The following is a 26,074-nucleotide window of genomic DNA, read 5'->3' on the forward strand; positions in this document are numbered from 1 at the left end:
CTGACACATTTCTCACTGAGAAGGAAATGGGAATTTTGTTTTTCTTTTAAAGCAGCTGCATAATTGCTGGCTTAACAAATGTTTTTTTTTTTCTGATATAGTTTGGAAAGGAACTTGGAGGCCCTCTCAACCCTTAGCCCTTCCTCCGCCTTAGACTGTACCATTAAATCCTAGACAATGGGGTGACTGAAAACAGATTAAATTAGTAACTGTCAAAATCCTCTTTTCCTTTATGCATGGTAGCACTTAATGTTTGCTTTTAAAGTCCTAATGATCATAATCAGTTCAGGGGCTTGCTTTGCTCGCAGGGTCACTGTGAGAGGCAGCAGTGGACTTTGAACAGCAGCTGAGGGTTGAGGTAAACAACAGGGCTATAAAAGGTCTCCCCAGGCAGTGTAGAGTTGCCCCAGCAAGGCGGAGAAAGGAAGCAGGATGATCTGAAGGGATTGCGTGAGTAGGACTTGCTGTTTTCCAATACTTGATTCTTTTAGATTTTGGGAAATATTTTTAAGAGCAACAAAGTATCTTGCCCACCCCCCTTAGAATAGGCTTAGCAAAAAGAGTAGGTAAAATAATGATTTAAAGAAAAGAACAAAAGAATTTTGGCATGCTACGTGAAGTTACTGGCATTTCTGTCGAGTTTTGCTCTGTGCAGCCAAGCTAAGGAAAACCTAAGGAAATCTAGTTGTTTCACTCTGTGAGAGATTGTGAGGATATGAGGGTAATATGTTGGATCAAATTTCAGTATTTCTCACTGACATATGGAATGCAAATAGACAGGAGAAAGTAGTGCATGAATTTGAACAGCATAGCCGGGAACATGCTCACTTTACCTTGCTGTGGAAATATCCAGAGACATAGTGAGCAGACTTCATCCACACTGGGCTTGACTTTAAAGGAATTAAAGGTTTGTCACAGGAGGCCTGTGGGCAGCTCCTCAGTTTAGGTGGAGAAAGGGAGCCCTCAGGTGGATGAGGGACTTGAGGTACTGATCAGGTTCAGTGGAAGAGGATGGAGAAAAGTATCTGCACAACATTCCTCTTAATTAATTAAATGCAGGCATGTATGTGGCCAGTTTATCTGAAAGCAGATCAGTCTTCAGTAAATCCAATTTTGTTGTTTTTCTTTATTATTTTCCTATAGCTGTTGGACATTTTTAATTGAGTTCACTCTATAAAAATGACTTTAAGGAAACAAAGTTGAACAGCCTATAATAACAAGACAATTTAAAAGTGTAAATCCTCTAATCCATGACCCTCTACCAATGGCTTATAGAAATCTAGATGAAGGAAACAAGTCTTCTTATTCATGTTCATTATTTAGCCAACTGACAGTAAGCACTTATGGCAGGATAGCAAGCATTGTCATTATGCTAAAGGTTCTATAACTACTGTATTTATTTTACTTTTGGGGGTCATGCATGTGTGCCACAGAATCATATCCAAGACCTCACATTAACTTAGTTCAGAAAGTAGAAATAACCTACCTATTTTATCAATTAATCAAAAGTTTATATTGATGTCCTTTACACCATTCCAAATAAAGCTGGCTACTATAGTTATTATAATGTGATCTACTTAAAAATCAACAATGTACTCCATCCAGTAGCTGAGTGAGCATATTTTGGATTTGGCAGCGCCGATTTGAATTCACTCCTAAACTCTCCCTAAGCCATAGTTTCCTCAACAAATACACAGATGTGTTTAGCGCTTTTGTTCGTAGTTGCAGCAATGCTCACTAACACACAAATTATAAAGATAACTTTATTATTATCATGAGTACCATACTAAAGAAATTTCCAAGATTCAGTACAAAAATATCCATCTGAAACATTTTAGTTACAGCTGGAGAGATTGCTCTGTGGTTAAAAGCATTTGCTTGCAAACCCTTATGGTTTGGGTTTGATTACCCAGTACCTATGTAAAGCCAGATGCACAAAGTAGTGTGTGGATCTAGTGTTCATTTGCAGCGGCAAGAGCCCTGGTGTACTCATGCTCTCTCTGCTTACAAAAAGAAAAAAATAATAATTTAGAATTTTTAGTAAGAAGAAATAGTTGAGATGGATTTAATACTCACTTATATTTTATCTCATCTCACTCTCTCTCAGTCTCACCCTTTTTTAGTTAGGCTCTAATCCAAACTTTTTCCTTGGGGTTGAGCTCACCATGTATCTGATACTGGGCTCAAACTTCAGATCTTTCTGTCTTAGGCTCCCAAATGCTGGGGTTACAGGTGTGTACCACCATGCCTGGGTAAATTTCGAGGCATTAAATCATGTGAAAGTTACTCAAAATTGTTTCATATCTATCAATGTATTAGAGGCTACATCAATTAGATTTTTTATTTTTTTTCACCTTTTAATTCTGGGTGCACTAGAAATAGCTTATTGTTAGTTTTCCTCATTCTACCTATGAAAGGAAAAAAGAAAAGAAACAAAACACCCAAAATACAGAAAAGAGAAAAAGCCTGTGCTTCTTTTAAGTTCAGAGCAGCACCTAAAATGTACTGACTTCCTAGAATTTTGTCTTGATCTTATTTAATAATTTATTTTTATTTTTATTTATTTATTTGACAGAGAGAGGTGGGGAGAATGGGCATGCCAGGGCTTCCCCTGCAAATGAATTCCAGATGCATGCTCCACCTTGAGCATCTGGCTAACATGGGTCCTGGGGAAATCAAACCTGGGTCCTCTGGCTTTGCAGGCAAATGCTTTAGCTGCCAAGCCATCTCTCTAGCCCTTGATCTTTTTTTTTTTTTTTTTTTTTTTAGTTGTTGTTTTTGTTTCTTGAGGCAAGGTAGCCCAGGATGCCCTGGAAATCACATCAATCTCCCTGCCACATCCTCCCAAGTACTGAGATTTTAGGAGTAAGCCACAATGCCTGGCTTCTCCAGGCCTAATGAATCAAAATCAGCCCTAGTCGCCTATGTGGATTTTCCTATAAGGGGATGCCCTTTCCCAATTAGTATTATAAAAATATTATTTGTTTGTGAGGAAGGAAAAAAGAATATGAATAGGCATATCAAGTCCTCTTGTCCCTGCAAAGGAACTGCAGACACATGTGCCACTCTGGCTGTATGTGAGTACTGAAGAACTGAACCTTGGGCTAGTACACTTTATAAACAAGAGCTTTTAATTGTTTATCCATCTCCTCAGCCCTAAATAATTTTTTAAAAAGTCACTCCTGAGAAAGCTGGTCTTTATTTTGGGGATATTTTAACTTTGTTGTTGGGGAGCATCTTTTCGCCTGATAAGAACGTGCTATCTAATCCTAGAAGCTTCCTGGAAACAGTAGCCAATAAGCTAAATGAAGGTAGATTTAGTGAGTCTCACATTGGGCAAAGGCAGTGATTTGTAATATTCCTTTGTGGTCAGAGTTCCCATGCTTGGTAACATTTGCCATGGTATGGTAGTAATGTTATGAGAGGTAGTCTTATATCTAGAGATTCAAATCTTTGATGTTCATAGAGTAGACATCAAAGCCTATGAAACAAAAGGGATCCATATTCAAGATCTTTATAAATATGGATGGCTTAAGACTTACAGATCTAAGGGCCCAATATGAGCCCTATTCACATTGCTATACTGCCTCCTGTCACTGCTACTTCCTTTGTTCCTCAGAACACAGTCTAAGTTGGCTCATTTGATTTCCATGCAGAATTCCTTATTTATCCATTCATTTCGTAGATTGAGGTGACAGAAAGAAGCAATCAAGATTGTAGAATGTTACATGGGTATACACAACTGTCTGAAGATGTTTCCAAATACATAGATAGATAGATAGATAGATAGATAGATAGATAGATAGATAGATAAATAGATGATAGATAGATAGATGATAGATAGATAGATGATAGATAGATAGATAGAGATATAGATAAAGAGACATATATATGTATATTTATATTTATATATTTCATATATATATATATGTGTGTGTGTATATATATATATATATATATATATATATATATATATATATATATATATATCTATCTTCTCACAGAGAAGTACTTGGTGACCTGAGCAGACACATTTCCAAAGAATGTTTATTATAGACAATTAATGCTTTTGATAATTCCTTGCCTCTTGGCTGGTACTTTCACCTTTAAAGAAAGATTTTGTGTGAGGCAGCATATTCTGAGCCAAACAAAATGGAGACTGAATTAATGGTATTCATAGCAAGGAAAGTTATGTCTGATGGGTTCACAGAAATTCATATCTATGACTATAAAATTATCTATGAAGAAGATAACATATTTTCTCTTTTACAGGACAACCATAGCAATGTGGAAGAGCTTGGGGCTTACCCTGGCTCTCTGTCTCCTCCCCTATGGAGGAACAGAGAGTCAAGAGCAAAGCTCTGTTTGTAAGCAACCCCCACCCTGGAGCATAAAAGATGAAAATCCAATGCTGAATTCCCAGGGTTTTGTGACCGTGGTTGCTCTTCTTCAAGCTAGCTGATACTTGTGCATTCTGCAGGCTTCCAGGTAAGGTAGGCTTTTGTGGTTTAGGATATCTTCAGGAAAATGATGATAAACACACACACACAGAGACATACATACATGAAAAATATATTTATTAAAGATGAAACAATGTAATAGTTTAATCACACTTCTGGAAAAAAAACTGCATTTGCATAGAACAAATTTGACAAGATGAACAGAAGGATATACATTAAAATATTACAGTGACTTTGCTGGGCTTTGGAATTTGTTTTCTTCTTTTTTTGTATCTATATATAACTTTCTTCTTAATATTTATTACCTGTGTAAATAAAATGTTCTGATGTTCATTCTTGCAAATGGGGCATGTAATTCAATGTAAGAAGCAAGGGAAGGCTGTCAGAACAGAAATAGACTTGTTATCAAAGGTCTTGGGTCACTTAGCAACAGTAAATCAAAAATATTTTTTGAATCATTCACAAAAATATTCATTCATACAGTTCTCTGTATCTATTTGATGAAATGTAAAATACATGTTAATTTAATTTTAGGACTAGAAGAGTTTATGTATATGCAAGCACTTAGTATTCAATTGAGTACAAGATTAAATAATTCAACAAATGGATGCGTCAGATTCTTACAAACAACACAAAGAACAAACATGGAAATCATATGAGCCAACATAGAACATGATCTGAGGAAAAGGAACTAGCAGTGACAGTACTGTAGCAGTATAAATATGGCTCATTTTTGGCCCTTATACTTTTAATTCAATCAAAGTGATAAAGAGAACATCATAGAAAAAAAATGTATTGGGGAAGAGAACAAATGACTAGTCAAAACTGAAATTGCTCAGTTTATATGTTTTTCTCCTTAGATTGGAAGACCTGCGAGTTAAATTAGAGAATGAAGGGTATTCTAATATTTCTTACATTGTTGTTAATCATCAAGGAATATCTTCTCAATTAAAATACATACAACTTAAAAATAAAGTCTCAACTCACATTCCTGTTTATCAACAAGAACTCCACCAAACAGATATTTGGACTCTCCTAAATGGAAATAAAGATGACTTCCTCATATATGACAGGTATGTCCCTCTCCCTCACCCCATTCATAATCTACTGTGCTGTGTTACAGAACATTGCATACACCACCATGTGTGCTAGCCTTGCTGCCATCTACCCTCAGGAAATTGTGATAATGTGTTTTATCACATTGTCCATTTCTGGAGTCACCAAGGTCTAAATCTTAGATATATCTATACTGTCTTCATAATCAATATCTCAAATTACTTTTCAATCATTTTTTCCTGTAGCTATTTGCAAAAACGTTCTCACTCAGTTCCTTCCTAGTTTGCATTTAGTGGTAAAGAATTTAAAGAAGACGTTTGTTTTTGCTTTATTTTCAAATACTCCATTTCAAAATAAGTACATTGAAAAGTCTGATTTCTATGTTTGAAATGACATTCTTGAGTTAAATATGTAAGAGACCACCATTTCGATAGGTAAATAAAGAAAAATTGACAAATTTCACCCAGTAAGTTAGTATTCTGGACAAATAAACAGAATTATACTTACATATCATATATATCTTAAGTACAGTGCAGATGAATAATCACACTTTGCAAACCACTTTATTATCATTAATTTATCATTTATGGATACATACTTGTATTACTAAACTCTTAAGTATGGCAATCATTTAATCATTTTGTGCATGAATTTGCTTTTGACTCCACAAACAAATAAAATATTGAGAGTTTCAGAGAACCCCATTGTACACATTATCCACTACACATACCTTCTTAGTTAATAATAGGTTTTCTTTTGTCCATTTGGCGTCTGAGACTGTCTGGGCCAAAGCCTTACTTGCTTTTACATTAAATATCTTTTAAACATTACATCTCATTTTTATAAGGCATCTAAAGTTCTGATTTAGTCAGTTGTAAAATTATAACATTTTGATGTTCACATAAAACTATATTCTGGATAAAATGTAGGCAAGGACATTTCAACCTTACCATTTTTTAGAATGACAAGTTATTTCTAGTTCTTTCACTATGCTGATATTTTTGTTGCATCAGATGTATTTTTAAATTTGTGAGACACTAAGCCATGGTGCATGCCAGTAATCCCATCACTTGTGATATTAAGGCAGAATATGGTGACATTAAGACATGATATGTGACATTAAGGTCAGGAGTTCAAGGCTAGCTTGGACTATATATAGTGAGTACCAGGCCAGTCCAATTTACTTGTGAGACCCTGTCTCAAAAGTCAAGGGCTAGGATATAGCTCAGTTTGTAGACCACATGATTAGCATACATAAACCCTGGGTTTGATTCCTAGTAATATGAGAATAAGTAAATAAATGAGCTACTAGGTAGGGCTTGGATATATTTTACTATGCAATAATTTCTTATCCTGCATAATTTGGCTATCTGAGCAGTTATGTAGATTGGGCTCTGGTGGAATATATGTCAATTGCAAAATTATACTGAACTGATTCACAATTTCATATTAATTATTGTCATATTTATAATACTTCAAAATGCTAAGATTAGACATAGTGCAATCTTGCTATAACCTGACCTTTTATACAGTGCCTGTGAGCTTAACTGTAACCCCCATCTTAGCAAATCTACCTGGGGCATGGAAAGGTCTTAGCTTTCTAATACCTTCAAGCCTACAACACCTATCTCAATCAGGGTTCTCTGCACAGGATCACAGTCAGAAAATGCTGTCATGACATTGTGTTTGTCCTCTGTTTGCAGATGTGGCCGTCTTGTATATCACCTTGGTTTGCCTTATTCTTTCCTAAGTTTCCCATATGTAGAAGAAGCCATTAAGATTGCCTATTGTGAAGAGAAATGTGGCAACTGCTCTTTCACGGTATTTTTCCCGATTGCTTTTACTGGTAGAAAAGAAATATTCAGAGCTATTTAAATTAAGTGCTTCATCATCAATTAGATGTTTTTGTTATGAACACTTTCTGTTCAGTAATGCATATTTTGAACTTTTTTATGATCTATATTGCTGCTTTTATCTAGAAGGCTTTAGAAAATAAAACTCAATGGAGGTTACATATTTTCATTACCTACAAATGTTACTGCATGACTTTAAGTGTTAAAAGAATTCAGTCAACACATAACGTAATATTATTGCAGTAAATTGAGTGTGTTCACACAATAGCAAAATGATAGCAAAGATTACCCATGGTGTTATCTGTTAGGACATGAAATTAAATAACCACTTAATTTAGCAAACATTCAGGACAACCAGATTTTTGGGAAGACTTTATTTACCTTTTATTCTTTAACTTATTGAAAAATGAATGTTTCCTACTCATTAATGACATTACCTAATAATAATGAAAATATTTATTTCTTATTATGAAAGAATTATATTTAAATATTTTTCATAAAATTGTTTTTAATTTCTATTGACTATATTCAGGAGAAAATAATTTTACATGTTTACTTAATAGAAAATTGGCAAAATTTGAACTCAGAGAGTTAAGAAAAAACATCTAAATCTTACTTAAGAGCTCTATTTTCAGATAGTTCCCAGCTCTAAATGCCCCCCAAATATGTAGAGACATATTACCAAGGCTTTGGTAAAGTTCCAAACATTTCCAAAGAGGGATAAAATTATGCAAAGTTGCCAATTTTGAACAGAGTTTACTGGAATTTTTGTATGACCAGAGAGAAACCATTCAGGTTCAGAAATCAGCATTAAATTAGATATTCATGCTGACACAGTTGTGAGAAGTTACATGTAGGACAACTGATTTTACGATTTGAGATTTGGCTGATTTCATTACAATCTAAATTCCTTCTCTCTCTCTCTCTTTCTCAGGAGATAGGTTATTGCTGTAGTCCAGGCTGACCTGGAATTCACTATGTAGTTTCATACTGACCTTGAACTCACAGCAATCCTCCTATCTCTGCCTCCTGAGTGCTGGGTAAAGGCATATGCCATCACACTCACTGAGACAATCTAAATTCTTTCCTCCAGTTTAATTAGTTTTGCTTCGGCCAATATAAATATAGCAGTTTGGCTTCTTCTTTAAGCATGTGATAAAAAATATATAGATGGGGGCTTTTAACCTTTCCTGCCTTCTTATGGACAGCTCTTTATAATCTCTCCTTTTTCCTTCTCTTTTAATCTAATAGTTTCTATAAACCTAATAAAAGTATAGGTGTTGAGACTAAAATCAGATTTTTTTCATTAATATGCTAGAAGACATATATATTGGCTCCACAAATATTTTTATGCATTCGTAGTAAACCTATAAACTTATTAGTAAATGATTTATAAATTTGTTCCAGACTCCTAAAGTGGAAGACTTCTGTAAAAATATATCTTCAGCTACTGTGGAGAAAATACCCGAGGCTCCGAAGCCACACCCCCATCACAATCATGGGCATCAACATCTTGGAAGCAGTGAGCTTTCAAAGTATCAGCAACTAGGAGCACCAGATACTCCTATACATCTCCGTCCTGTAGACATCCATCACCCACATAAACACAAAAGCCAACACAGACAGGGACAGTCTGAGAGCTGAGACACAGCAGAAAGTGAAGGGTTACAACTTTCACTTGCACAAAGGAAGCTCTGTCAAAAGAGATGTATAAACCAACTACTGTGTACGCTATCCAAAGATTCGGAGTCAACAACAAGTAGCTGTTGCTGACATTGTCGACATCTCATATTTGAAAAAGCAGGGTCTGCAATCACCTGACAGTGTGCCGAAAACCTTCCATCTTTATGTAGCTGACAGGGGCTTTTTGTGGCAGAGAAAGTCATTGAATCTTGTCAGTGACGAATGCCTCCAGCTGCCTGACAAAGTCAGCAGCCGAAGCCCACAGAACTCAGCCCCAATTGAAAATGAGATAAGGCAAAAAGATGAAAATGACATTCAAATTAAATATCTAAAATAAGATGTAAACTCCCCAAATTAGACACACTAGGCGCATTTTTACAACCCACCTAATTAGTGAAGAAAAATCGGGTGATTTGGATGTGTGCAAACTTGGAGAAATCTCCTGAATTGGTTTCTAAGTTTAAAATTCTATGCCACAGAAATTTTGACCCAAACCATACATTTTCAAAGGGACAACTGAAAAGTGATTGCAGTTTTTGGTTAATATGTCTTTCTTTTTCTTTTTCCAGTATTCTATTTGCATTGATGAGGGCAGAAACATAAACTATGACCTAGGGGTTTCTGTCGGATACCTAGTAATTTAGAATGGAGAAAGACCAACAAAGACATGTTTTCCAGTTTTTCTTTACTTATCTCTCAAAACTATATCTTTATCTTTTGAATCTTACATTTTTATGAATAAGCCTTTAAAGAAATTGTTTTTTAAGATCCAGAAATACTTAAGTATTTTATGAAAAGTACACATAACCTATATACTTTTACATATTCACTTATCTTTTTATATCTGAAACTCATCTCTTGACTTTCACTATCATATATAAACCCTTTGCATTTTATTTGCATTATCTAGCCTTGTATCACACTTAGTTGTAAGTGGCTGTCTTGAAAGATATAATGGAGGGAAAAAGTATGTTGTTAATCTGAGGGCTGCCTAAAAGCATTTCCATAGCTAATGATTGCTTAATAGGGAAACTAAATCCTATAAACTTGAAATCTTCTATGGAAAATGCCATTAAGCAGGGATGTAATGAACAATTGATTATGGCATGGATTTGTTTAAATAAACTCAATTTTAAAAAGCTTAAAGTTGTGCCTTTTTATTATTTAGGCAGTAGGCTTCTATTTAAAATGGAAGTATTTTTGATTGTTTTTAGATAAATTAAATTGTAACTAATGACTTACTGTTCTGCTCAATATCGTCTGACTTTAAGGTGAGAGTTTTTGACAGCAGCAAGGCGTTGCTCTAAGGTGTGAATGGTATTATGAAGACTTGCAATCTCCTTACTTTTTTCTTCTTGAAGATGTTGAAGCTTCTAAATGAAGTAGGAAAAATATTTGTTACTACAATTTATAAGAAGTGAGACTAAGTATAAGAAATATCAAGACAATAATAAAAACATGTTTCTGGGCTGAGAAGACGGGTCAGTGCTTAAGGGTGCTTGCTTCTTAAGCCTGCTGATCAGTTTGATCCCTAGAAGCCACATAAAGTAAGACACAAATTAGTGCATGTGTTTGTAATCACAACACATCTATGGCAATAGGGGACAGAGGCAGGAGAATGCAGGCCAGCTAGACTGGTCTTTTCAGCAGCAAAATAACAAAAATAAGAACGATCCTATCTCAAAAACAAGGTAGAAAGAGAGTACCAATACTCTAAGGCTGTCCTCTGACCTCCACGTGTGCTGCTCTGGCATGCACAGACTCATACACACTCATGGGTGTGCATATACACATACACAAATAAAAATACACTTCTGGTTTGAACTTGTATTTTGAAAGATAATTTACTTTGAAAGGCCCATAACTTCACTTTTGTGGGATGTAAATTTTTAAAAAATGGAATAAAGATACAAAATAAAGGAAATAGGCTGATAGTTTTCTTTCCTTGTGGCATCTCTGCCTGGTTTTGGAATTAGGGTGATACTAGCTTCATAAAAGGAGTTGGGTAACTTTCCCTGTTCTTCAATTGTGTGGCACAGTTTTAGAAAGATTGGTTTGAGTTCTTCCATGAAGGTTTGATAGAATTCAGCTGAGAAGCCATCTGGTCCTGGACTCTTCTTTTGGGGGAGGTTTTTTATTACATTTCAATCTCCATGAGTGTGATGGGTTCATTGAGGTGATTAATCTGCTCTGAGTTCAGCTTTGATAGATGGTATGCGTCCAGGAATTTATCCATCTCCTCCACATTATCCAGTTTTGTGAAGTAGAGGTTTTGAAATAAGTCCTGATGACTCTCCCAATTTCACTTATGTCTGTTGAGATCCCTCCTTTTTCATTTTGAATTTTGTTAATTTGAAGCTTCTCCTGTTTTTTCTTGATCAAATTGGCCAGGGGTTTGTCAATCTTGTTTATTTTTTCAAAGAACCAAACCTTTGTTTTGTCAATTGTCTTAATTGTTTCCTTGGTTACCAATTCATTAATTTCTGCTCAAAATTTAATTATTTCTTTCCTTCTGGAGCTCTTTGGGTTGGATTTTTCTTGTTTTTCTAGTGCCTTTACGTGGATGGTTAGGTTATTGATTTGGGATCTTTCTGTCTTTTTTAGGAAGGCATTGAGTGCTATGAATTTTCCCCTGAAGACCACCTTCATTGTGTCCCATAAGTTTTGGTATTCTTAGATGCAAAGATCCTAAACAAAATCCTCGCAAACCAAATCCAATAACACATAAAAAGCATTATCCACCTTGACCAAGTGGGATTTATCCCAAGAACACAAGGGTGGTTCAACATACTGAAATCTGTTAATGTAATATGCCACATAAACAAGATGAAACAAAAACCACATGATCATTTCGATAGATGCAGTAAAGTCCTTTGACAAGATCACTTCATGATCAAAACATTGGAGAGAATTGGCATGGTTGGTTCATATCTTAACATAATAAAGGCAATATACAAAGCTCCGAAGGACCAAATAATACTTAATGGAGAGAAACTGGAGGAATTCCCATTAAGATCAAAAACAAGACAGGGTTGTCCTCTCTCACCTCTGCTTTTCATTATAGTACTGGAAGTCCTAGCTCTAGCAATAAGACAGGAAAAGGAAATAAAGGGATACAATTTGTAAAGGAAGAAGTTAAGTTAGCTCTATTTGCTGATGACATGATTGTATATGTAAGAGACCCGAGACTCTATCCCAAAACTCCTGAAGGTGATTAACTCCTATGGCAAAGTAGCAGGATAAAAAAAATCAGTGCACAAAGTCAGTAGCATTTCTATATGCAAATGACAAAGATACAGAGAAAGAAATAAGGGACATAGTCCCATTTTCAATAGCAACAAAAAAGAAAATAAAATACCTTGGAATAACATTAACCAAGGAAGTAAAAGATCTATACAACAAAAACAGAAAAACACTACAAAAAAGAAATTGAGGAGGACTTGAGAAAATGGAACGACCTCCCATGCTCCTGGATAGGCAGAATTAACATTGTGAAGATGACAATCCTAACAAAGGCAATATATAGATTTAATGCAATTCCAATTAAAATCCCTACAGTGTTCTTCACAGAGATAGAAAAAATGATCTCAAATTTCATATGGAAAGGCAGAAGGCCTCGCATATCCAAACATATCCTCAGAAAAAGAAATACCTCTGGTGGCATCACCATACCTGATCTAAAGCTATATTACAAAGCCATAGTAATAAAAACAGCATAGTACTTGAATAAAAACAGGAGTATAGACCAGTGGAATAAACTTGAGGACCTGGGCTTTGGGTCAAGCAACTATAGCTACTTGGTATTCGACAAAGGCCCGAACAATATAGGCTGGAACAAAGACAGCATCTTCAACAAATGGTGCTGGACAAACTGGATAACCACATGCAGGAAACTGAAACTTGATCCACACATTTCACCATGCACTACACTCAAATCCAAATGGATCAAAGACCTCAATATAAGACCAGAAACTCGAATACTACTGGAAGAAAATTTAGGAAGTACTTTCCATGTTATAGGAATGGAAAAAGACTTCCTGAACAAAACCCCAGTAGCTCACGATCTTGAACAGTCACTCAACCAATGGGATCACATGAAGCTGAAGAGTTTCTTTACAGACAAGCATACAATAAGTAAAGTCAATAGATTACCCACAGAATGGGAGAAAATATTTGCAGGTTATTCAACTGATTCAGGCCTAATCTCTAGAATCTACAAAGAACTCAAAAATCTAAACAGTAAGAAGTCAAACACCCCACTCACAAAATGGGGCCAAGAGCTGAACAGGCAGTTCACAGAGGAAGAAACATAAATGGCAAACACACACTTAAGAAAATGTTCATCATCATCCCTAATCATCAGAGAAATGCAAATTAAAACAACTATGAGATTCCACCTTACTCCAATAAGGATAGCAAACATCAAAAAATCAAATGAAAATAAATGCTGGCAAGGATGTGGAGAAGTGGGAACACTAATCCACTGTTGGTGGGAATGTAGGATGGTACAACCACTTTGGAAAGCAATATGGAGACTCCTGAAAAAGCTGACTATAGAGATACCAACAGACCCAGTTATTCCCTTAATGGGTATCTACCCTAAAACCTTCAAACCACAGGCCAGAGAGATTTGCTCAACCATGTTTGCAGTGGCTCAATTCATAATAGCTAAGCAATGGAATCAATCCAGATGTCCATTACTAGAAGAATGGATAACTAAGATGTGGTATATCTATACAATGGAATTCTACATGGCAGTAAGAAAAAATGACACAAAGAAATTTAAGGAAAAATTGGTGGACCTGGAACAGATCATTCTCAGTGAACTTACCCAATCACAGAAAAAAAAAATCGCCACATAGTCTCACTTATCTACAGCACCTAAACTGAATCTACCCATGATACCTTACATACCAAGCAAGCATCTCATGTACTAGACACTAGGATGGGTAGGAAGGGAGGGGAGGGCATCGAAGCGGGAGGGGAACACTGATCTAGACCCAAATGGCAATGGTACCATAAAATTCTACTTCCTAAAAGTCAGACCAAATGGTTGAACCTTTACCAGGTACTTATAGGAAACACCTGAACCACAAGACACTGGAGAGGGTAGGATCAAGTCTAACCTAAATCTTCTACATCTTCCCTCCCTCCCTCTCCCACCCCCCCCCTCCTCTCTAACTCTTATATATTAGTTATATTTTTTCTCATTTTCTTAGTGGCCAGTCATGGGGCAATCATCCACAATGAGCTTTTGATCAGAGAAACCTACAAGGTTTCCTAAAAGAATGACAGATTTCTGTCAGAGTACTTGATGACCCACCAAAGGTTAGTGGTAAGACCCTATTGCTGAAGACACCATATGCAGCTGACACGTAAAATGGAACAGCATGGCTGGAAACCAGGAGAGAGCCAGTCCCCAGACTGCCAGCATTTCTTGTGCCCGAAGGTGCTACATGGGCGATTGGGGGAAATGGCCATTATCTGTCCAAGCAACTCATGGTCTAACCTACTTAGCAACAAATGACAGGTTGTGATGCCCACATAAGTACAATAGTGGCACACAGACATGGCGGGGAACCAACTGCTCTTGATTTGGCTAACTGATCCCCTCAGTGGTATGGGACCCATAGCTGGAGTTGGGAAACAAGTCAGAATCATATCCAAACATAAGCCCTCTCTCTAATATTAAGCTACCATCAACCATGGACTACAAGATGGCCTATACCTATTAAACTCTCTATAAAAAAGAAGTAAGGGGTATTTTATTTGTCCTGGACCTAACTTACTCTCTGTTGGAGAATCTGCTTCCCTTTTTCAGATAGATGCAGATCCTAAGGAGAGAGCCACCCCATCATACCTCAAAAGGGCCCCGGCTGAAACTAAGGAAAATTGGCAAAACAAGCAAGGGTGCTGTTTTCCTGATGAACCAGATACCAGAACAAGGGGGAAGGAGACCAACACAGAGAAAAATCAACTACCAAATCAGAGAGCCAGAGCCTCAGAGGCCCCCAACACCTTATCACTGAAGCTGACCAAAAATGAATCCAACATGGCTCAGGGAAATTTTGCAGAACAGGGAACAGAAAGAATTTCAGAACCACATGTTGGGTCAGGATATGCAGAGACATGTATCGTACCAATAACTGTGGGCTAACTCCACAAGGCATGACCTATATACCTCAACAAGGAGGGGCCAATGTGGAGGTGGTAGAACATAGATGAGCCTAATAATGGTACCAAACTGCCTGTATTTGATGAATAGAAAACTAATGAAAAAATATAAATACAAAAAAATAACAAAAATAAAAAGATACAAAATAAATAATTAAATATAGCTGAATTGAATATTAGATAATTGTTACAGAAACATATATAAGTCATTTATTTTCTTAAGTTATAGTCATGGGAGAAAATGTGCATACCCGTCTGTAGATACTCTGTGGCAAAGCAGTGGCGGCATCCGGATATGATCTTGCTTTAGTTTGCACTCTTGCTAGCTTGGCATCAAACTGAACCAAATTTTAAAATAAAGTTATTAAGAATGTTGTAGTTCAATACTAAGAAACAACTGTTTCTATAGATATGGTATAAATCATGATATGGTCTGATATACACTTAGTAAATGAACTACATTCATTGTATAACAGATGACAAAAAAATCTTTAAGAAGCTATCTCAGAACAAAGAATATGTATAAAATAAGTTACATGTTATAATTACTTGGGAAGCTTTTAAAAAGTCCCAAATGCCTGGTACTACCATTATGATTCTAGGATATAGGTAGCAAATTGTCTTTTTTTTATTTTTAAAGCATAATTTTTAGTGTGTTTACAATGTAGGTAAGCTCTTGACCATTAAACTAAATACCCAAGCCAATATTAGGCGAGTCTGCTATATAGTCAGTGTTGATAATGTGGTTTAACTTAAGAGTAGATAAAAATATTTTCATCCTAATATAGTTCTATTTTTGTCAAGAATATGTAGTGTGGGGGGCTGAAGAAGTGGCTCAGTGGGTAAAAGGCTAAAAGAGTAAAAGGCTTGTCAGATAATCATGAGGACCTGAGTTGGGATTCTGAGCACCCATGTTAAAAAAAAAAAGCCAAGGCTGGAGATAGATGGCCTAGCAGTTAAGTCACTTGCTTATAAAACTGAAGCACGCAGGTTCATTTCCCCAGTCTTCATATAAGCCAGATGCACAAGGTGGCACCTGAGTCTGGAGTTAGTTTGTAGTGGCTAGAGGCCCTGGCACTCCTATTCTCCCTCTCTCTCTCTCCCTTTCTCTGTCTCTGTCATTTATATACATTTTAAATCCAGACATGGTAGCATGTTCCTGAAGTCCCAAGGACTGGGGAAGTGAATACACCAAGATCTTTGGAATTTTCTGGCCAATCAGTCTAGCAGAATCAATGCTTGGTTCATCAAGCATCCTTGTTTCCACAAAAAAAGTGAAAATAAGGTGTACATACAGCAATTGAAAAAGTCATTTAATGTTGAACTCTGACTGCTACATTCAGACACACACAAGTGCACAGTGCCACTGAATGTGCCGATACATATGAATATGCATACATGTATGCACACACACACAAAAAAAGAAACTAGTGTGATAGTAGTCATAGGAGAAAAGTTCAAAAGTTCAGTAGAAACTTTGATGCTAAATAATAGCATTTGGATGTGATGTGGTCAATATAATTTGATTTTTTTAATTAGTTTTACTTAAATTTTGTCAAGTTAAAAGATTCCTGTACCCCATTTTTACGGACCAATTTTGTTTTGTAGAATATTCTATATAATTCTCCCCTTTAGGTTTAGTTTAATGTTGACTCTCAAGACTAATAAAAAACTTTTCATGAGATTATGTTCTAGTTTGAGGAGAGAAATAAATAGCTATAATGTAGACAGACAAGAGACCTGGGCACTGGTCAGAGAGCATAATTGGGATATTAGTGAGAAGGCATGAGGAGCAAACAAATGGCATATTCCCAACCAGTAGATTGGAAGTTGGTGGTATCTACCAAAATATGGTCTATTGTCCTTCAGTTGGATATCCAGCCCTCTCTGTGGTTTGTGAGCACATTGCCAGAAGGTACAGGCAACAGCTGGTAGCAGCAGCAGCAGCAGCAGCAGCAGCAGCAGCAGCAGTAAGCCTCTAAATTCATCACAAACCTCTTTTCTGCTCAGTGGTCAGTAACTCATACATAGTACCCTAAGAATACCAAGGTTTCTGAGAAATACATAGCAAATTATTTCAATTAAGACCTGTGACTTTTCACAACAAAATGTAAAGTAACAATGGAGATGGGAGGAAGTCATGGAAGAATAATGGAAAAAGAAGTTGGCAGGATCTAGAAAAAAATTAACGAATAAATATCTTTTTTTTTTTTTGTATTTGAGAGTGATAGACACAGAGACAAAAGGAGACAAAGATAGACAAAGAGAGAGAGAGAGAGAGAATGGACTCACCAGGGCCTCCAACCACTGCAAACAAACTTCAGACACATATGTCCCCTTGTGCATCTGGCTAATGTGGGTCCTGGGGAATCGAGCCTCAAACGAGGGTCCTTAGGCTTCACAGACAAGTGCTTAACCATCAAGCCATTTCTCCAGCCCGAATAAATATCTTATTAAAATATCAATTATCAGAGCACTTGCCTACCAAGCAGAAGGCCCTAGGTTTAACCTTCTATGGTACAAAAGCAAACAAAAACTCAAATTGATCAGTACCTTCAAAATTTTGACTTGTTGCTATAAAGAACAGAGCTAGAGCCTTTGCTTATAAGATGACCCTACTTTAAAAATTGTAATGGATTTTCTTTGTTCTGATAATGTATATTCTCATAGAAATTTATTGATTATGGAGAAATTTGTCTCTTTTTAAAATTTATTTTTGTTTATTTTTATTTATTTATTTGAGAGTAACAGACACAGAGAGAATGAGGCAGATAGAGAGAGAGAGAGAATGGGAGCGCCAGGGCCTCCAGCCATTGCAAGCAAACTCCAGACACATTTGCCCCCTTGTGCATCTGGCTAATGTGAGTCCTGGGCAATCGAGCCTCAAACCAGGGTCCTTACACTTCACAGGCAAGCGCTTAACTGCTAAGCCACCTCTCCAGCCTTTGTGTCCTATCTTTAAATCCCAAACAAAATGAGGAATTTCTAGTTGGTTTTCTAGGTTCCAAAATTTCTGTTGGAGAGGAGTAATAATGTCAACGGAAAACACTCCTGATGCCTGCTTAGACCAAACAGTAAAGTGTAGTCCTAAACTTCCTCATTCTGAGAGAAAACTTCCCTGGAATTTAGAACTTTCTAGAGTCCCACCTTCAGGCCAAATACTGACAGCTGTCTGGTGACTATTTCCTTTGCTGAAGAATGAGAACATGTGAACTTGCACAAGATTGTTTCTAGTACTGAAATGTGTATCACTGTGATTTACAATAATCACAGCACTGTTTTAGACCAACGTGCCTTTCTGGTTTACCAGACTTGTAAACACCTACCTCTAGTTGTAGTTTGATTATTTCATTTTGCTTTTCCTTTTCTTGAGTTTTTAACTTTGCATTTAACTCTGAAATTTCCATTTCCTTTTTTGCCATTAGTTGTTTGTGTTTTTCTTCATTTAATTCAACTGAATAAAACAAATAATACAAATTCAATCATCTAACATTTTTGGAAGAATGGCATGCTTATATTTCTCAAGTTGTTTAAACATTGTGTAACAAAGTAAACTTTAATAATGAATCATATTTTACATTTTTATTTGTAGTTTTATATTTATTTATTATTTATTTATTTATTTATTTATTTTGTTTTTCGAGGTAGGGTCTCACACTAGCTCAGGCTGACCTGGAATTCGCTATGGAGTCTCAGGGTGGCCTCAAACTCACAGCGATCCTCCTACCTCTGCCTCCCAAGTGTTGGGATTAAATGCATGCGCCACTACACCCGGCTTTATATTTATTTTCGATAAGGTACTACATAATGTGAAATACAAGAGGCAATTCAGGTGCTTTTGAATAAGTAATTTTTACTTCAAGCATAAGGAGCTTAGAAAATAAATTAGAGATCCACTGATTGACTGATGAGGAACACAAAACTGGCACTGCTAATAGAGCCCAAATGACTTGATGATGACTCGAGAGTTCTAAGTCCTTGCTATATTAAATTATGAGGCCTCTTTCATGTTCCATTCATGTCACTGTGCTTCCTCAAATTTATTCTTCTGTCAATTTTTTTTTTATTCTTGTTATTCCCATCTATGAAGGAAGCTCAAAAAAAAACCTTTGATTTAAAATAACCCAGTTAGTTTACAATCCCAACAAGTAAGGGACTTCTAGCCTCATTAAATCATTAGTTACTTTCAGGCCTTATTTTTCCTCACTTGAATCACATCTAGTCTCTGTATTATTGGACTACTCCCTCAAACCCAACTCACTCTCATCCATTCTTGCTAGGTCAGTTGCCCTAAAACATACTCTTAAGGATGGCTATCATGTTCTCAGAAACCTTCAGTTATTTTCCATTTTTATAGCTTGACAAAGGTATCAAAGAATAAACCTCTTGCTGAACCTTTTAGTGTAATGCAATAAAAAGGCAGAAAATGGACAGTTGATGCCTACCATGCCCTATGCTGTCCTCTGTAAATGTCATGGTGTTTACTTTCTCTCTGCCTTAAAGGACTTTCCTCCCCTCTCCACTAGTCAGTTTTATCCATACTCAGGGTTTAGGATCAGTGCTGTTCATTTTTTCATTTTGTTTTATTTATTTACTTTTGTTTTGTTTTGTCTTCAAGGTTGAATCTCACTCAAGCCCAGGCTGACCTGGAATTCACTCTGGGGTCTCAGGTAGTATGGCCTGAAAATCACAGCAACCCTCTTAACTTTGCCTCCCAAGTGCTGGGATTAAAGATATGTACCACCATGGCCGGCATCAGTGCTTTTTATAAAGGCCTTATCTTTGCCTGGGATGAGAGAAAGTACAGGCAATATTTAACTACACAAAGTCCTAGAGAGATTGCCTACCTGGCCTATTTTGTACTCATTATGTTCCTGGAGGTAACATTGATGAATAGATGATATGAAAAATGATCAAAATGAGAACTGACTGAAATGGATGCATATTTAGATACTTTAAGAGAGGGTGAGTATATGATTTTGCTTATCAGAATTCATTTGAGAGATTTTTTTTTTTTTTTTGAGGCAGGGTCTCACTGTAGCTCAGGTTGTCTTAGAATTCTGTAATCCAAACTCATGGTGATCGTACTTCAGCTCTTCAGCATTTGGATTTACGGTGTAAAACACCAAGACTTTGTTACAAAAATTATGCTGTCTATAGAATAAACTGAAAATTGTTCCCTTTCTTCTATTAATTCTCTGCAAGTTTTGCACCAATTGAATTTTTTTCATTGGAATATTTGATAGAACTTCACCAGGAAAGGCACCTGTGGCTACAATTTTCTTTGTGAGCAATTTTAAAATTATAAGTTTAATTTAATAGGCATAGGTATATTTTCATTTCAGTTTAATGTTGTGTCTTTGTATGCTTTTTCCTACAGAGTTACTTCAAAATTTTCAAATTTATTGGCAAAAAGGGACTAACTTACACATTTCAATATACAGTTTCTTCTCTTTTTAATGTATTTTTCTCATTTGTAATATCTTGGTTGCCAAATTGATAAGACTTAGAGTCATAATGGAAATACATCTCTGCACATGTCTGTAGTATTTTTATTTTATTTTATTTTTTTATTGATTTGAGAGTGACAGACACAGAGAGAAGCAGATAGATAAAGAATGGCTGAGCCAGGGCCTCCAGCCATTACAAACAAGCTTACATGGGTCCTGGAGAATCGAGCCTTGAACCAGGGTCCTTAGGCTTCATAGGCAAGAGCTTAACCACTAAGCCATCTCTCCAGCCCAGTCTGTAGTATTTTGTAGTTTAGGTAAATAGAGGTGATAAAACATACTTTAAATGTGAGAAGTGAAATTCTATGGGCTGGGGATTCTAGATCATATAAAAGAGAATGGTAGCTGGGTATCAGCATTCATCACTCTCTGCCTCATGACAGCAGGCACAATGTGACCAGCTCTTTCTCATGCTCATATCACCATGCTGTCTCAGCCATGATGGACTTTAACCTCCTACTATAAGCTAAAATAATCCTTTTTTCCTTAAGTTGCTTTTGTCAGGGTATGTGGTCACAACACTGTGAAAAGTAACTAATACAGAACATGGGTACTAAGAAGTGTTGCTGCTGTACTGATAAAGCTGGCCAAGTTGATTAGTTTAGAACTATGGATTAGAACACTCTTTGAATACTGTAAGCAGAGCTTAATGAGCACTCTTGTGGGAGACCAAATGATAAGAATGCTGAGATAAATGCAGACAGTGGAGGTCTAGCTCCTGAGGTTTCAGAGGGGAACAAGGACTATTATCAGGAACTGGGGGCTAGAGTCATGTTCATGTTATGTGCTGTCAAAGAAAGTTCCTGCATTCTGGCCATGTCCTTACAACTTGAATGAGGGTGGATTAAAAACAAAACAAAACATAATGGCCCAATTTGTTTCATGGAGTAAATCTCAAGATATGATAGCATTTAGGCTGCTGAGCAAGCAACTGTAATTGCTTAAAGCAATCAGCACCATTGAAGAGAGGCCTCTGTGCTGCACTGAGGCAATAGAAAAGGTGCACTGAGGGCAAGGTCCTGCCTACTGAAGGTCCTAACTTGTGAGAATGCCAAATCATTTGAAGGGAGAGAGCCAGAGGGGATTACTTGCTCCAACTGTCTAGGCAGATGGAAGCGATCTTAAGTGTGATGGAAGCTGGGCAGGCTGCATCTTGAAATGACACAGAACTTGGCAGTGTTTTCCATGTGGTACTAGCTTTGGAGGCATTAAATATGCAAGCTTAAAGAGGTAACAGTCTTGTACTATGGTCCTAATGCTTCTAGAGAGCTTCTGAGGTAGGGCAAACATGGAAGGGTTGGAGTCTGTGTAAGGAAACCACTGTATGAAGCTATGAATGTGAACCATAAGTTGCAATGAAGACCCCAGAAAGTTGGGATGGCCAGAACCATAGTGTATCTGCCAATGAAAGTTCATAGTAAACCTGCCCCAAGAGAAAGGCTATGAGTGTTGCACGCAGCATACTGGGATTTCATATTGCTTTGGTTTGATCATTCCTTCCTATGCTCTCACACTCTTCATGTTCTGCTCTTGAATAGGAATTATCTACTCAGTGATAATATACAAGAAGTATGTAGTTTGATTATTAATTTTATAGAAACTGTCATTAGGAAGTTTCTTGTAGTTTCAGAAGAGACTGTGGACTTTTGAATGGTGTTTGGAGTATTAAAGCCTATGAGGACTTTTAGAAATGAACAGCATACATTTTACATTATGAGATGTCCGTGAACCTATGGGGAAAATGGGTAGAAAGAAGGTTATAAGCTTAAAGTTTGAAAGTCATGTTGACAAAAACTGGATTTGTGATGGTGAATCTTAGTTGTCACCTTGAAAGGATTTAGAATCACCACTATGAGCCCAGACTAGGGAGGATCGCCAGAATATTTGAGGCCTGGCCTGGGTGACTGAGAAAGTGCTGATTACAAGTGTGTTTGGTATCCCATGACAGGGAGGTTCCAAAAACTTTCCCCACACCTCCTGTACTTAGATAGGAGACCAACTGAGCAGGTACACAGAATGCAGGCCCCAGGCCCCAAACTTCCACCACACCCCTTACCACCCCAGTTGGTCATCACCTACTCTACACTCATGCCTCCCTTACCCTGAACCATCTCCAAGCCTATCCCACCATGTCTCACCACACCTTGTGCCACCCACACACTCCCCTCTGGGTCCCCTACACCCTGTGCAACCATCTGCAACCCATGCCAGGAACCCCAGCAGATCCTTCTGATCTCCCAGTTGCCTCCTGTGATTACTGGCTGCTTCCTTACACTTATGGTCCCTCACAGGCCACTTACATTGATCTTGTCTGGTCTGATCCATGGAGCCAGGCAACCCACACACACACTACCCCTGCCCCTCCAGCAATTATTGGGGCATTGCTTCTGCCCCAGGTGGGGGGCACAGGAGCTTTTGGCAACCACCTGCCAGGGCAAACCAGTGAGTCCTCTACAACCTGCTCAGTTGGATACAGTATGGGAGCAGGGACAAGTATTACTGCCCCTGAGCCCCATAGGCAAGGCACAGCTGTGATCTGGGGTCAAAGCGGTTCTGTACCTCCAATTAAAGTTTTTGTATCAGCCACCAGCCCTGAGTTTCTGGCACACTTGAATCCATGGATACAACCACACCACCCCCCACCAACCTGGTTCAAACCCAAAAGAGAACACTCACTGAAGATCCTACAAGGTCAAATACTTGCTTCCCCCTTAATAAAATAGGACTTTTACCCTAAGATGTACACTACAGTGCAAAAAAAAAAAAAAAAAAAAAAAAGCCTAAAAACAAACTAAGAGATCATAAACATTGCCTAGTACCACAATGGTAGTCTCCAATAAAAACAGAGGACATAAAAGAAATAGTATCACAAAATGAAAGCACAATAAGTGATGTGACCTTGAAAATGTGAATCAATTAACTGGAAGCAAATCATCACAAAATCAACAATCACATAAATTAAATGCAAAAATGGAATTATCTCTTACAGCACAACTTTACTCATTAGACTTAATTAAGGAAAAACAGAGACCTTAAAAGACAGATAAATGTATTCAAAGTGAGTCAACAAATAGAAGATCTCCATAACCAGCTGATTAAGCTCAATGAAGATGTGATTAAATGGAAGAATGAGTTCCAAGAATCATCAAGAAAATCAAACTATGACCTGAAACTAGAACTTCACAAAAGGATGGTCAATACAGAAAAATTCAACAGAAAACAAAATCAAATAGAGCTTGTAAAAGCCTTCCTAGGAAAGCTCACTAGCAGGAATTAATCATGAGGAAAAAACATCAGATCTGAAAGACCTAGACAGAAGAAATGATTCAGGACTCCCAAAACTTCTAAAGTTCAAAACTCATGTAAACAGAGTATGAGAGAATTGTGAGATACCCTAAAACAACAAAACATCCACATCATGGGTATACCAGAAGGGGAAGAATTTCAGGCCAAAAGCATGGAGAATATATTCAACAAAATTATTGAAGACAACTTTCCCACTCTCTCAAAAGAGAGACCCATCCAGATACAAGAAACTCACAGAACACTAAACAGATTAAACCAAAGAAGAAACACTCCAACACACATTATGCTGAAACAACGAAAACAAGGAAGATAGTGGTTAAAGCAGTAAGAAAGAAACAACTTATAATGAACAAAGGAAATCTTATTAGAATTACCTCAGATTTTTCAGTGGAATCCCTGAGTGCCAAAAGGGTTTGGAATGGAGCATTTCAAAATCTAAAATGCTGTGGCTTCCAACCCAAACTACTGTACTCAATGAAAATATCCCTCATAATAGGTAATGAAAGGAAAATCTTCCATGAAAAAAGCCAGGTCTATGATTATATGAACACAAAGTCAAACCCACAGAGAATAATTAAGGGAATACTCCAAACCAAAGAGTTGACTAACCATCCTCAAGAGTCAACAAGAGGAAGAACACTGTAACCAAAACTAGAGCAGTAATGAAAACATGCAGAGCCAAAGAAAGCAACACACCTCATTCATTAAGCTTCCAACATGGTAAGGGTTAAATAATTATAACCTTAAATAGTAATGGTCTTAAGTCACCATCAAAAGACACATGTTAACAGGGTGGACCATAAAAAGGTACCCTTCCATTTGCTGGTTTCAACAAACCCACCTCACCAGTAAGGAAAGACAACTGAGTATGAAAGGATAGAAAATTATTTTCCAAGCAAACAGAAATAAGAACCAGTAATGTAATATAGTACTATAATAAATTGGCTTTCAGAACAAAAGTAATCGAAAAGGACAAAGAAGGACATTTTTTACTGATGAAGTGAACAATCCAACAAGAGAACATCACAATCATAAATTATACAAACCAAACACTGGTATACCACAGTTTATACACAAAACCCATTTGACAACAAACCAGAAATAAATCCCAATACCATCATAATACAAGACGTCAGTACCCCACTATCATCCACAGATAGATCATGCAAACTGTAAATCAACAGAATAATACAGCTTAACAACCCCATAAATCAACTAGACATAACAGACCTCTACAGAACATTTCACCCTAATTCTACAGATCACACACTCTTCTCAGCAACCCACAAAACCTTCTCCAAAACAGATCATATCAGGGCATACAGCATGTCTCCATGAATTCAGGAAAACTGACATAACTTCCTGTGTCATATCAGACCACAATGCATTAAAGCTAGAGATTAACACAAGAGAAACAACAGAAAATACACTAGCTCCTGGATTCTAGACAACATATTATTAAATAATGAATGTGTTGTGAAAGAAATGCAGAGACTGACTGAGGCCTCTTGGTCCCTACAATGAATACCAATAACCCCACTGAAGACCCTCAGCAGAAATGGGGTTGGGAAACAGGATCTATGTGCAGCCTTTTTATAAAAAAAAGCAATAAATTTTATAAAAAAGAAACTGTAAAGTTTCTAGAACTGAATGATAATGAAAACACACCATACCAAACATTATGGGGCATAATGAAAGCAGTCCTAAGGTTAAAATTGACAGCACTAAATACATATAGAACAAAGATAGGGAAATACCAAATTAATAATCTAACCATCCACTTAAAGGCATTGGAAAAACAAGCACAATCCAACCCTAAGAGTTTCTGGTGGAACAAGATTGTCAAGATCAGATCAGAAAATAATGAACTGGAAAATAAAAAAAATAATTGGGAAAATTGATAAAATGAAGAGCTTATTCTTGAAAAAATAAAACAGGATTAATAAACCCCTGGCCAATTTGATCAAATGAAAAGAAGGTAAGTCTCCAATTAATAAAATTAGAAATGAAAAGGGAGAGGTCACAACAGACA

General features: G+C 36.9%; 2 protein-coding genes across 4 annotated transcripts in view; one reads left to right on the top strand and one right to left on the bottom strand.

The window, feature by feature from the left end:
* Positions 1-317: 317 nt before the first annotated feature.
* Positions 318-9,334, top strand: Selenop (selenoprotein P). The gene is made up of 5 exons (XM_004652493.3): positions 318-450; positions 4,273-4,488; positions 5,321-5,533; positions 7,220-7,337; positions 8,777-9,334. The coding sequence occupies exons 2-5, from the start codon at positions 4,286-4,288 to the stop codon at positions 9,332-9,334; spliced, it is 1,092 nt and encodes a 363-aa protein (XP_004652550.2). The 5' UTR covers positions 318-450; positions 4,273-4,285.
* Positions 4,652-26,074, bottom strand: part of Ccdc152 (coiled-coil domain containing 152) — a 50,714-nt gene continuing 29,291 nt past the window's right edge. For 2 of the 3 annotated variants that reach the window (XM_045132517.1, XM_045132515.1), the window contains 4 exons: positions 18,553-18,680; positions 15,478-15,564; positions 10,295-10,425; positions 4,652-4,839 (listed from right to left, as the gene is read on the bottom strand). In XM_045132517.1, the coding sequence (XP_044988452.1) occupies positions 10,303-10,425; positions 15,478-15,564; positions 18,553-18,680 (338 nt within the window). In that variant the 3' untranslated portion in view covers positions 4,652-4,839; positions 10,295-10,302. Of the gene's footprint in view, positions 4,840-10,271; positions 10,426-15,477; positions 15,565-18,552; positions 18,681-26,074 lie in introns of those variants that run through there. The other variant, XM_045132516.1, reaches the window with a different exon arrangement.

This window comes from Jaculus jaculus, chromosome 13 (assembly GCF_020740685.1).
Source record: "Jaculus jaculus isolate mJacJac1 chromosome 13, mJacJac1.mat.Y.cur, whole genome shotgun sequence".
NCBI classification, from domain to species: Eukaryota; Metazoa; Chordata; class Mammalia; order Rodentia; family Dipodidae; genus Jaculus; species Jaculus jaculus.